Source organism: Amblyraja radiata, chromosome 25, assembly GCF_010909765.2.
Source record: "Amblyraja radiata isolate CabotCenter1 chromosome 25, sAmbRad1.1.pri, whole genome shotgun sequence".
In the NCBI taxonomy this organism is placed as follows: Eukaryota; Metazoa; Chordata; class Chondrichthyes; order Rajiformes; family Rajidae; genus Amblyraja; species Amblyraja radiata.
The window spans coordinates 28,047,091-28,060,097 of record NC_045980.1 but is presented as its reverse complement, the minus strand read 5'-3'; the positions used below and the strand labels follow the sequence as shown (position 1 = coordinate 28,060,097).

At 44.5% G+C, this 13,007-nt stretch overlaps 1 protein-coding gene across 3 annotated transcripts in view; it reads left to right on the top strand.

Moving 5' to 3' along the window:
• Positions 1–10,329, top strand: part of bicdl1 (BICD family like cargo adaptor 1) — an 83,767-nt gene extending 73,438 nt beyond the window's left edge. For 2 of the 3 annotated variants that reach the window (XM_033043632.1, XM_033043631.1), the window contains 2 exons: positions 294–414; positions 5,825–10,329. In XM_033043632.1, the coding sequence (XP_032899523.1) occupies positions 294–414; positions 5,825–6,019 (316 nt within the window). In that variant the 3' untranslated portion in view covers positions 6,020–10,329. Of the gene's footprint in view, positions 1–293; positions 415–4,526; positions 4,635–5,824 lie in introns of all 3 variants that reach the window. The other variant, XR_004415732.1, reaches the window with a different exon arrangement.
• The last annotated feature ends 2,678 nt before the right edge of the window (positions 10,330–13,007 follow it).

Below are 13,007 nucleotides of genomic sequence, written 5' to 3'. Positions count from 1 at the left end.
GTGAGGCAGTATTGATCTGGTCCTCGTCCAATAGCCATATCTGCACTAACTGGACAATATTGAATACTGACCAGGAATAACACTAGCTCAATCCCACCCCATTCCTGAGCCTAGTAATGTCCATATCAATTATAAAACTTTGGATCAAACTAATCGGTGGGATGAAGTCTTGTGCACTGCTTTGGTTAGTAAATGTTTTTTTCCAATGTGTTACATGGGTGGATTCAAAATATGGTTGAGTTAAATGTTGCTAAAAGCTAAAAATGGTGCTAAATGTTGAATTTCTCTTTCAGGAAGAATACTCTGGAATTGGAACTTGCCAAGTGTAAGATTGACATGATGTCACTCAATAGCCAGCTCCTGGATGCCATCCAGCAGAAACTCAATCTCTCTCAGCAGCTGGAAGCCTGGCAGGTAAATTAAAGTAGTCCTTTGGTCAAATACAGTACCTCCGCTTAACGGGGTTTATTCTGAATGCCATTCTTACAGATTAATATTATTGCTTGAATTACTTTTAAAACTCAAAGCATGTGCTATAACACCAAGATAAGTGCTCAACTAAGTCCAAGCCCAATGCCAAAGTTGGATCTAAGCTATGTGTAGGAAGGAACTGCAAATGCTGGTTTACGCCGAAGATAGACACAAAACGCTAGAGTTACTCAGCGGATCAGGCAGCATCTCTGGAGAAAAGGAATAGGTGACTCTTTAGTCTTTGACCTTTCCACCCTGGGGAAAATGGTCTGATCATCGACCCAGTCTACTTCCATCAGGTTTCCCCACAACCTCTGACGCTGCAGAGAAAACAATCCAAGTTTGTCCACTCTCTCCTTATAGCTGATACCCTCTAGTCCAAGCAACATTTTGGTAAACCTCATCCGCACCTTCTCCAAAGCCTTCACATCCTTCCTGCAATGGGGCGACTAGAACTGCACACACAATTCCAAATGCAGCCTAAATAAAGGTTTATAAAGCTGCAGCATGGCTTCCTGTCTCTTGTACAACTGGTGAAGTCAGGCATACCAAAGGACTTCTTTACCACTCTATGTACTTGTGTTGCCACTTTCAGGGATGGACTTGGCCCTCAAGATCCCTCTGTACATCAATGCAGCTAAGGGTCATGCCATTAACGGCATTCTTTCCCCTTGCACAGTATTCTTTCCCCTTACACACCCTGACGCTTGCTCGGATTAAATGCCATCTGCCGCTGCTCAGCCCACATCTGAAATTGATCTATATCCTACTGTGTCCTTTGAACATCTTCCTCATTGTCCAGAACTCCATCAATTTTGGTGTAATTTACAAAGTTATTTACATTTATGTCCAATGACCTTTCACGCTCCAGGGAAAACAATCCAAGTTTGTCCAAACTCTCCATTTAGCTAATACCCTCTCGGCTAACCAGCATTTCTGGTAAACCTGCACCCTCTTAATATAATATAATATAATTAATAAAATATAATATAATATAAAAGTAATGTAATATTACATACATATCTCTCACACACACGCGCGCACGCACACACATCTCTACCCCTATATGTCCTTGGAATGTGGAAGGAAACTGGGGTACCTGGAGAACACCCACGCGGTCACAGGGAGAACATACAAACTCCATAGAGACAGCACCCATAGTCGGGATCGAACCTGAGTCTCTGTTGCTGTCAGGCACCAACCCTACCGCTGCGCCACTGTACCGCCCAAGATTCCATCCTATTCAGTTTTACTTTCATTGATTTACTGTCAGGGTATAAAATGAATAGTCAATCCAATCCCTTCAGTTTCTGACTAAAACACACGAGCTTGACTGGTCTGAATTATAAATAACTAAGAGAGATTCATTTTAATTCCTACCACTGTTATTCTGAAGTTTCAGCGATAAAAAGATAAATAAGACTAGGAGTCGGCTATTTGGCTTTTTAGCCTGTTCCACCATCCAATACAATAATGGCTGAATCATCTCAATGCTCCATTCCTGCACTTTCCTCAAATCGCTCAATGCCTTGAGTGTAGAAATATATCTATGTCCTTCAATTTGTCAATTTGGCCTCACATCCTTCCGTGGTGCAGATTTCCATGGGTTTACCACCTATGTGAGGTAAAACATCCTCATAATATTCACTAAACAGTTAGCAATTAATAAACGTATTTAGTATGCCTCAAGAATTGATTTTACGGAACCATTCTCACAATTTTCCTCAGAGATTATAAAGGAGGAGGGGAAAGATAATTTGGATCATTCTCCCCATCTCCATCCAAAAACATCTAAATATCCTGAGATTGTGACCCTTGGTAATAGACCTCACACCTCACAGATCATCCTGCTAATTGAACCCTATTTCAATAAGTAGAAAGGAAATGCAGATGCTGGTTCACACCAAAGTTAGACATAAAATGCTGGAGTAACTCAGTGGGACAGGCAGCATCTCTAGAGAGAAGGAATAGGTAACGGTTTGGGTCGAAACTGAAGAAGGGTCTCGACTGAAACGTGACCCATTCCTTCTCTCCAGAGATGCTGCCTGTTCTGCTGAGTTACTCTATTTCAATGGCACCTCTTCTCATTCTTCTAAATTCTGGTGAATATGAGCCTAATCCACCCAATTTCTCCTCATAAAACAGTCCGGCCTTGCCAAGAATCAAACTGGTGAACAAACCTTGGTTGTACTTCCTCTCTGGCAAGTATCATGGGTAAAGATACCCAAGCTGCACAATGTGTGGCCTTGTGAAGATGCTGTACAACAGCAGCAAGACATCCTTGCTCCTTGTATTCCAAATTATCTCCTCTTCCCCTTCCTCCTTTGTAATCTGATATGAAAATTGTGAGAGCGGTTCAGTAAAATCAATTCTTGAGGCGTACTCAATAAGATTAATCATTGCTAGCTGTTTAGCAAATACTGTGAGCATGTTTTAAGATATTGGTTGGATAGTATTGTCACTGCATTCAAAAACTGCGGCCATTTTGAACACATAATTTTTAGAAATGGCAAGTTGGAAAAATCATTGATGTTGGTTTGGTGGAGGATGTTTTTGTCCTCTGCTTGCTGTTCAGCAGCTTCTAGATAACATATGAGTGAGCATAGTGAGGATAGAGTTGGAAATTATTTTGTTAAAATCCACTTTCTCTGGCAGTTCCCCAGCCATTCCACGCCCTCTTAGATTGAGAAACCCCAAAAGACATGAAGATAGAACTGTGTTCCAAATATTCTCGTTAGGAATCCTGTATTTTTGTTTAATGTTTTTAATAAATGTGCATACCTAAGATATTAATTAGTACAGGTGTCAGTGGTTATGGGCAGAAGGCAGGGGAATGGGGTTGCGAGGGGAAAAATAGATCAGCCATGATTGAATGGTGTGGAGTAGACTTGATGGGCCGAATGGTCATATTCTACTCCTATAACTTATGAACATGAAGAAAAGCTCAAAATTATATTTCGGATGATGGGGGGGGGGGGGGGGGGGTGGAAGACTACAGGAATAAAATGAATATACAATAACATTTTAAATCATAAATATACATTAATCGTTTTAATCATAAATATTAATTTTTCAAAGTTATTGAATTATAATATGTTTGAGCTGAATATAATGCTAAGATACTGAATCTTGCTGCTGAATAAATAATTAGTAAAAATGGGAAATTATTATCACAAAGCTTCCACACTCTTGCGTGATGCATACATTTATAATTATCACATGAATCATTACTAGCACGTATCCTAATTTAAATTCCAGATCGTGCTTTTTTTATTCCTGGAACTTTTCTAGGAATAGAAGTTCAGGCTCCCTGTGAACAAAGTAGTATAAATTATGTAAATGTAGAGGAAATACTTTAAAAATAAATCCTTTCCGAAGGATGGTTAAAAATCACGAGTTTGGATTCTTTAAAGGGATACGTCTGAGTTGTCAGTAACGTGATGTTTTGTAGGTGCTTAAGTTATATATTCAGAAATAGAATAGGTGTGAGGGCGGCGTGGTGGCGCAGCCGTAGAGTTGCTGCCTTGCAGCGCCAGAGACCCGGGTTCCATCCTAGCCACGGGTGCTGTCAGGTACAAGGGGTTTGTACGTTCTCCCTGTGACCTGCGTGGGTTTTCTCCGGGTGCTCCAGTTTACTCCCACACTCCAAAGACGTGCAGGTTTGTCGGTCGATTCGCTTCTGCATTATTTGTAAATTGTCCCTAGTGTGTAGGATAGTCTTAGTGTAAGGGGTGATCGCTGGTTGGCATGGACTCGGTGGGCCATAGGCCCTGTGTCCATGCTGTATCTCTAAAGTCTGGATATGGTGGCATCAGCTTTGGATCCCATACAAAGTAACTGAAGAGAAAATGTCTGTGGATTGCAAATCGGCTGGGTAGATATGGGTATCTGAAATGAGCATTTATGATGGAGATAACCTAATGAATACTGAGTGTTGTGCAATCTGATTTATCGTATTCTATCCAAGTAACATATTAATATAAGTAGTCCAACAAAGGCATGCTTTTGTTCTTGTTGCTTCAGTCTTGTGTTTTCTTCCCTCTCTCCTGGTACAGTTTGCTTCCTCAGGGCTTTTTACTATCTGGCTCCTCTGGTTTCTCATCTAGTGGCTTCTCCCAGCTACTGTACAAGCAGACTATTGTAAGCCCCCTCCTGCCTCTGAGGTGAGCCTTAATTGTAACATCTTGCCCATCCACCCATTATATGGTCCCTGCATTCTATCCATCCTTCCCCTTTGGTTGTTCCCGAGCAGTTTTTTTTTTTTCCATTCTTGTAATGTTTGTTCTTCACCAGCCATTTCCAATGAGTCATTTAATGAAGCTTTCAGCTATGCAATGACAGACTATGCTATGCAAAGGCAGAGTGTATCTTGGCTTTGAAGGTACTGTGCAGAAGGTCAACTGATTGCTTGGCATGCTCCCAAAAGAACAATCGCTCTTACTTTCTGACCTGCTCAGCTTTAATATTACAACACTAGCATATAATTCCATTGTTATTCATTACTTTGGACAACTGCCTAATTACCTGGGAGACTGCAGCAATCAATTCCATTCGGTTCACTTCTGATTTGCAAAGGACCTCCATGTAAACTAATTATTGCAATGAGCCCTTTCTGTGGAATATTTCCGTAAGTCCTTGTTCTGTGTGGCAGGGGTTAGGCACAAAATTACACACTTCCAAACATGTATTTTTTTTAAATTCTACAGTAAATATATCATTGTTCCTTCATCGTTACTCTAGATCTGAATGCTGGAACTTCCCATCCAACAGCACTGAGAGTCCCTTCACCATCAGCACTGCAGAACCTCCTAGTGATAGCACACACCCATCTTCTTAGTGAGCACTGGGCCATATATACTGGCATTGTCATGATGTTGTCTTTCTCATAGAGTCGCAGAATCATACAGCGTGGATGGAAACGGGGCCCTTTGACACAACTTTCCCATGACGACCAACATTCCCCGTCTCGCCTGCCCACATTTGGCCCGTATCCCTCTAAACCTATCCTGTCCATGTGCCTGTCTAAATGTTCCTGCAATGTTGTGATAGTACCTGCCCCAACTGCCTCCTCCGGCAGCTCGTTCCATGCACCCATCACCCTTTGTGTGAAAAAGGTTACCCCTCGGGTTCCTATTAAACCTTTCCCCTTCAACCTATGTCATCTAATGTTCTGTAAATGTTGGGGGGGGGGGGTAATTAAAGAGTTCCGTGATGGTAAATGCCCTACCCATCTCTGTATTTGTCCACATAGGTGACAGTATTGAAAACATTTCCTTTTGTCCACTCATCTTCTCTGCGGTCGGTTTCGAATCGTAGAAGTGATTGAATTTGACTGGTTCTTCCTCGCCCACAGGATGATATGCACAGGGTCATTGACCAGCAGCTACTGGACAAACAACTGAAGGAGTGTCACCTGCCAGCACACTCCCACTGGAACAGCTGCAGCATGAGGCACAAAGGCAGCTCCTCGGCGAGACTGGAATGTAATCGAGAAGAGGTCATTGGGGCAGAAGGAAAACGGCTCTTCGCATTTTTCAAGAAGAACTAATTTCCTTTGTAATTATTAGTGGGACGAACATGGAGTTGGGAGGGCTGTAAGAGATTCTTTGTACCAAGAGTGTTTCGTTGAATTAGGAGGGAAACTCTTCCTGCCCAGACTCAGGTGATGCTTCCATTTGCCTACAAAGAGGCAGCAGGATTGTATAGTGGAGAGAGCTCCAGGTGTTCAGCCCAAGTCAGGTCGTCTTGTTACCGGAGACTTTCTCTGCTGTAAATTGTGTCCAAGTTTCTTTGCCAAAGGTTCTTGTATGTAGAATATTGCACGAACATGCTGTATATAACGGGTTAAAACAAATCATACCGACCTATTATTTTCACAAAAAAGATAAATTTCACGTGAAATAGGGATTGAAGAAAGCCCAATCTGTGAAAGATGCAATGTTTTGTACAAAGTGTTACTTCGAGAAGGTTGGACTATTTGCCTTTGAACGAATTCTATGAGGCAGCAGAACCTCTGTCTCAATGTCAGTAGCAATCCAGCACTTTGTGTACGGTGCACCTATGCAGATTCATATGGACCATTGCAGCATGAGCATGTGTAACGCAGGCAGCTCACTGTGCCTGTAGAATATACACCGTGTGCCAGTGTCTGTGTAACCATGCCTGTATGGTATAATGTAAGATGGTGCACTCTGCATCGGTACGGTGTTAAACTGTGTGTGTGTATGTGTGTGTGTATGTGTTTAATGTGTTCAATAATTCGGGCTCAGTAGAACAGCTTTGGGCACCACTTCAGCAGATAAATACAGAGTATGAGTATAATGTGCTACTACACAGTTTGGGATCATATATGTCCGAAATATATCACGAATGCTGGGAATCTGATCAGCACAGAATTGTCAAGGGTACACAATATGTCTACCAGCATCTGAAAGGAACAAAGTACAAGTTAGTGTACTCGATTAAACCCAGTGAAGGTTCACCAGCAGAAAAGTGAGAATGATTCTGAAACTTAACGTTCTCACCTGGAACACCCACTTACCTGTCCCACAGTTACGCACCTAATAATATTTCAGTTCCTTGTTGAAGAACCTGAAAATCGCTGGCTGTTTACATATAATTTCCCGAATAATAGGCTTTCGCGGCAGTTGAGTGCAAAATCAATTGTCAACTTCTACTTTCAGATACTGATTTACACTTTGTGATCTTATATTTAACATGGGGCATAGGGCAATATCCAGTGGGCTCGTCTGACAGCCTGGATGGTGTAAATCATACCAGGTGTGATGTTGACTGAGATGGCAGACTTTATGTCGTATAAGAATATGCAGTTGAATGGGGCAAGCAGATTTTGAGATGTGCACGACATATATATATATATATTTGGATGGCACAACATAAGGAACTTTGTGGACCTGTGTGGTGCAGAATGATCTAAAGAGTGTGATTTAGGTTGAGAAGCAAGAATGGTTATTGTAGTGTACGACAGTGCTGTGTACAACTTGTATTTGGCAGCTTTGTAATGTCTATAATGCCCTGGCTTGGAGATGGAGGTAGCATATAGTGCCCCATTTCAACGGCTTGGATTTATGAATTATGTGCCTGACAATGAGATAGTGCTGTTTTTGTATGAAGAATAGTGCGGGATAATGTACAGACACTAATAATATGGAACTGTGAAAATGCAAAGAGTTGTGCAGAATATAGTATGTACACAATGTTAATAGTAACCTTATTGCTGCTGCAATAGATTGTGTGACTATGCACCATGTGCCTGTAAATCACAGTTTGGATAAATGATGCATTGTTGATAGAGTCCTGAGCTGTGTGTTATGTGGCAATGAAACCCAATCCACATTGGGTACATATGGTGTCATTGCACTGTTTCTGTACCATATAAGAGGCAATATGGCAAATCTGTACAATACATTACTGGGTGCCTGTATATAACATTACACCTCCACAGTATTCCCTACAATAGATGTGGGGCAAAGCTGTAAGAGCAGTTATTGCTGGTTCTGTGTATCATCTGCCTACATAGAAAAGTGCACTCTGTACCTGTGCCATGTCGTGTACCTTGTGCCTTTCCAGTCTGTGTGTGTATGCGTGCACGTGTGTGGTGTGAATGATACACTGTGTGTATGCATGTCCAGAAAGATGTCCTTGATGGTGTGGGCAAGTGTATTGTGTACATTGAGGCCTTTTGTGTTTGCTAAATATGGTTTTGTGTTATAACGTGAAATTAGCGAATGTCAGCTGAAATCGAGATGTCGTTCTGCGCACTGATGGCGCTACAGTATCGCCTGAGTGGTGTTTACATGCAAATGCAGTGGGAGCAATCGTGCAGCATCACCTACTGTATGGTACAGCAGGAGGAACGAGTAGTCTTCCCCAGGATGTGGCTATGCCCTGCATAGCACATAGACACAACAAGCTGGAGAAACTCTGGGTCAGGCAGCATCTCTGGAAAAATGGAATTGGTGACATTTTCGGGTCGTGGTCTGAAAAAGGGTTGTTCTTTTCTCCAGGGATGCTGCCCTGACCCGATTAGTTATTCCAGCTTGTTGTGTCTATCTTCGGTATAAACCAGCATCTGAAGTTCCTTCCTACACAAGCTGCATAGTTTATGTTGCAGATGCAGTGTCTGGTATGGTGTGAATGGACCGTGCATTGTGAATGCTGTACTGGGCTGGTGCAGATGTACCAACCTCCCCTCGGCAGTGTCTCCCGATTTCTTCAACAGAAGATGATGTGTTGAGATACAGCCCAGGTAGCCATGAGGGGCCTAGTCCAAATGGATTAGAACCACACAAAAAAAACCTATCCCCTTGTCACCCTGCAGCAAAGAATGCCTGTTGTGTGTCGCCACCGGTCGGTACTACGTATGCCAGTGGTTCATGCATCAGCATGTGTGTGGGGGCCACACTGTGACTCCCTCCCTGCGCTTCTGCCCAGCGTTTGTTCCCAGGCCTGGTTAAACGGAATTATCTGCAATATTTTTGGTTCACTTAAACGAATGTCTCTTTAGCTTCCTCTTGGATTCCTGAGTTAGTGACTAAGAGTCGGGCAGTTTGAAAAGACTGCGTTTTGGAAACGGCGGGGAGGTTAAGATGCGGTTTCAGCCACATGGGCTGTGTGGGCAGACTGTTCAGGAGAAGCCATTCACTATCAGTCGGTACCACAGCACATGGCATCAGTAAAGTGGGGACAGAGAGGATTTGTTTGTGAATTGTGCTAGAAGTCAATGCATAAGTTCTAGGAGAAGAATTAGGCCATTCGGCCCATCAAGTCTACTCTGCCATTCAATCATGGCTGATCTATCTTTCCCTCTCAACCCCATTCTCCTGCCTTCTCCCCATAACCCTTGACACCCAGACTAATCAAGAATGACAACCTTTGAGTGGGTATTTTAACGTGGGTACCATTCGATGCTGCCCAAAGTGGCTCCAACTCATCACTAACAACGACAATCTAAACAAGCTGTCTAGGCCTGGCAAGGACAACGAGGGGTGTGTAGATCACAGGCCGGTCTCCTGCAGTGCGTCGAGCACTTTGCGAACCCCTGCTTTGGCTCTGAGGGGGTTAAGAACCTGTTTCAACAGGGTGGTTGATACTGCGGTCAAGTACAAACTGACAACTTCAACTATGATTGTGCAATAACAGATATATTTCGAGATTTATTGACTGTGAAATTGTCATGGGAATCGGGTGCCAGACAGTCGCAATCCAAAAACCGGGATGCTACTCACTCTCTTTGCACCCCGAAGCACCAGGCACACCCGAGTACCGCTGAATGTTATGTCTAGTGTTAGTCTGACCTCGCCATTGTCCAGGGAACGCCCCCAACCTGGATTCGAGTGAATCACGGTGCGTGTACCTAGTGTCGAAGCCGTCTTGAATCCACTTAAATACACGCACGCACTTTAAACCTCTATTGTTAAACAGAGTGGTTTGTCCACCCAATTTAAATGGAGCGGGCGGGCTTTCCTGTTCACAGTCCCCAAGTTAAGTGCTGCTGTTGTGACTAAAATTCCCGCCAGCGAGGAGCACCTCGCTGCCGAGAAGCGACGAATGTAACGGAGTGGCTTCAATTCGCTGTATATTACACAGTCTGGATTTGTTTTCTATATTGAAAATGTTTCATAGCGGTATAGAATATTTGTAAATGAAATAGTTTCCTGTTAATTTGTATACAAAAGAGAAACACACTATACAAATGCTTATTTTTCAGTAAAACGCTGCTGCCTTTTTATGTCTTGTACGGAGCGTGGAGAGCTCTTTAAACAGATTATTTCTATGAAGTGTATCTGTACCAGAACCACTGGAATAATAATAATAATAAAAGAATGTAGACGGGAAGAGTGTGGGATGTTTTTAACCTGTGTGTGGTTATGAAGTAGGTGGGCCATCTAATATTCAGCCCACGATTGTATGTCAGAGTGTGTTAAGCCTGCCAGGCGTCTGGTACTCATGGAGAGCACGGGCAGTGCTAGAGTGAGGCTAATTTCACACTCCATGCGGATATTAACTGGTTTCCTTGTTGGGACACGAGGTGGGGGGTAAACTATCCTACGCGTCTGGGGTCTGAGATGGAAGTTATTTGGGTGGCACAGTAGAGTTGTTGCCTCACAGCGCCAGAGACCCGGGTTCGATACTGACCATGGATGCTGTCTGTACAGAGTTTGCACGTTCTCCTCGCAACCTGCGTGGGTTTTCTCCGGCTGCTCCGGTTTCCTCCCACGCTCCAAAGACCTGCAGGTTTGTAGGTTTCTGTAAATTGTCCCCAGTGTGTAGGATGGCCGACGTGGGCTGAAGGGCCTGTTTCCACGCTGTATCTCTAAACTAAACAAAAGATACCCAAATGTCAGGTGAACATAACAAGGAGAAGGTTCCAAGGTTGGATGTTACCGTCACGCCATGTCCCAAAAATGTGAGGGATGGTCCTGAAGGCATACGAGGGACAATTTAATATTTTATCCCAAGCCAACTAACCTACAATCTTTGGAATGTGGGAATAAACTGAAGATCTCGGATCTTCGCAAAACCCACGCAGGTCACGGTGAGAACGTACACATTCGTTACAGACAAGAACCTGCAGTCAGGATCAAACCCGGGTCTCTGGCGCTGTAAGGCAATCGCACCTTTGTCTGTGTGTGCGCGATGACGCTGGCTGGGAGTCATGGTCGCCGACTCCACAGGACTCGATGTTGGAGATGGGGTGGAAGATTGCAACCTTCACGTGGTCTGCCCTGTTTCGACTAATGCAATCAACTCGACGTGCGGAAACGGAAGATCAAATAGAACAAGTTGTCCAACAACTTTAGGCTATGCACGCCACACGAAAGAAGAAGAAGAAGAATGTTGGAGATAAGACTGGTGTCGGGAAAACACACAGAAGCAACACAGTCTGTGCATTATCTGAATTTAGCATCCAATTTTCGCTTGTTTCGAAAGTTCCCAAGGCGCTTAACGCCGTTAATAACTTTCAAAGCAACGACTGCAATTGTCAACAGAATTCACAATGGGTGCGAATCAGGGTTAGGAGACTCACCGCGCGGAAAAGGAAATGATACCCCATGCTCCGCTTATTATTTCTCCCTTTTACAATCCTTTATAATTGTTTTTAACATTTTACTGATTGGATAAGAATGATCTCCAAAAACTAATCTCGCTACCTCTCCACAGATGATGCCTGACCTTCCGAGTTCCTCCAGCGCTTTGCGTTTCGCGCTACAGTTGAAGTCTACAGGCCCTTCGACCCAACTTTCCTGCACTGAAGAACATGAACAACACATCCAGTATTACAGTGCTAATTTTTTAGATGCCGGAGCTGTCAAACAGGGACGTCATTTCAGGTTTTGCTTGGGGGGAGGGGGCAAACTAGTCTCTCAAGAGGGCCCAACAAGATTATAGCCTGTCACTACATCTACTAGTACAATGAAACGTATAATACTTCATTTAATTATATGACAAAATATTGCACGCTTGCACTCACTAATTATCATGAAATATAATTATCAAGCAAGTAAAGGAAAAGACGGTAATCATGTAATTTTACAGAAGGGCCGGCCCGGCACCAACTCGCCCTGACTATCCCGCACCTCTGGGCCTTCACTCACACACTCACTCACACTCTCTCTCACTCTCTCTCTCACACACACACACACACACACACACTCTCTCACACACTCACACACACACACACACACACTCTCACACACACACACACACTCTCTCACACACACACACACACACACACTCTCTCACACACACTCTCACACACACACACACACACACACACACACTCACACACACACACACACTCTCTCACACACACACACACACACTCTCACACACACACACACTCTCTCACACACACACTCTCTCACACACACACTCACACACACTCTCATTCACACACACTCACACTCTCTCACTCCTGCAATGGACCACAACTCTACTTCATTCGAAGCCTGATCCACACCCGCAACAAACGCTTCCTCGCCTATCTGGACTCTACCAAGGATCACAAGAGTGCCGGCTCCAGACCGGTCCCTCCACCGACATTCCTCGAGTGCCCGCAGGCCCGGAGCTCCACAGCTGGACCACGGTGCCGCCTGCACGATCACCACGAGGCCGTGATGGCCCCCACGAGGAGCAGCAACATCCACCGCCTCTCCAACCCTCACCGCCTTCCCGGCCAAACCCAGGCCCCGGATCACCGAAACTGCCGACTCTCGCCGCCTCCCTTGGGTCACGGCCGCTGTCGCCAACCCTCACAGCCTCCCCGGGGCCACCGATGCTACCACCACCGACCTGTATTTCTACTCCTGCCTCCACCAGCGACTCCACCGACCCTCGACTCCCCACCGGCCACCAGCGGGCGAGAGCCGTCACCTCACCAGAGTTCCGGGCTCAGCACCAGGCCCACAACCTCCACGATGCAGAGTATGTGGTCTGACTCTGTTTGGTCCTATTGCTCCCCCCCCCCCCCCTCCTACAGGGAACCTCAGTAGTGATGGGCCTTCCCCTCCCCA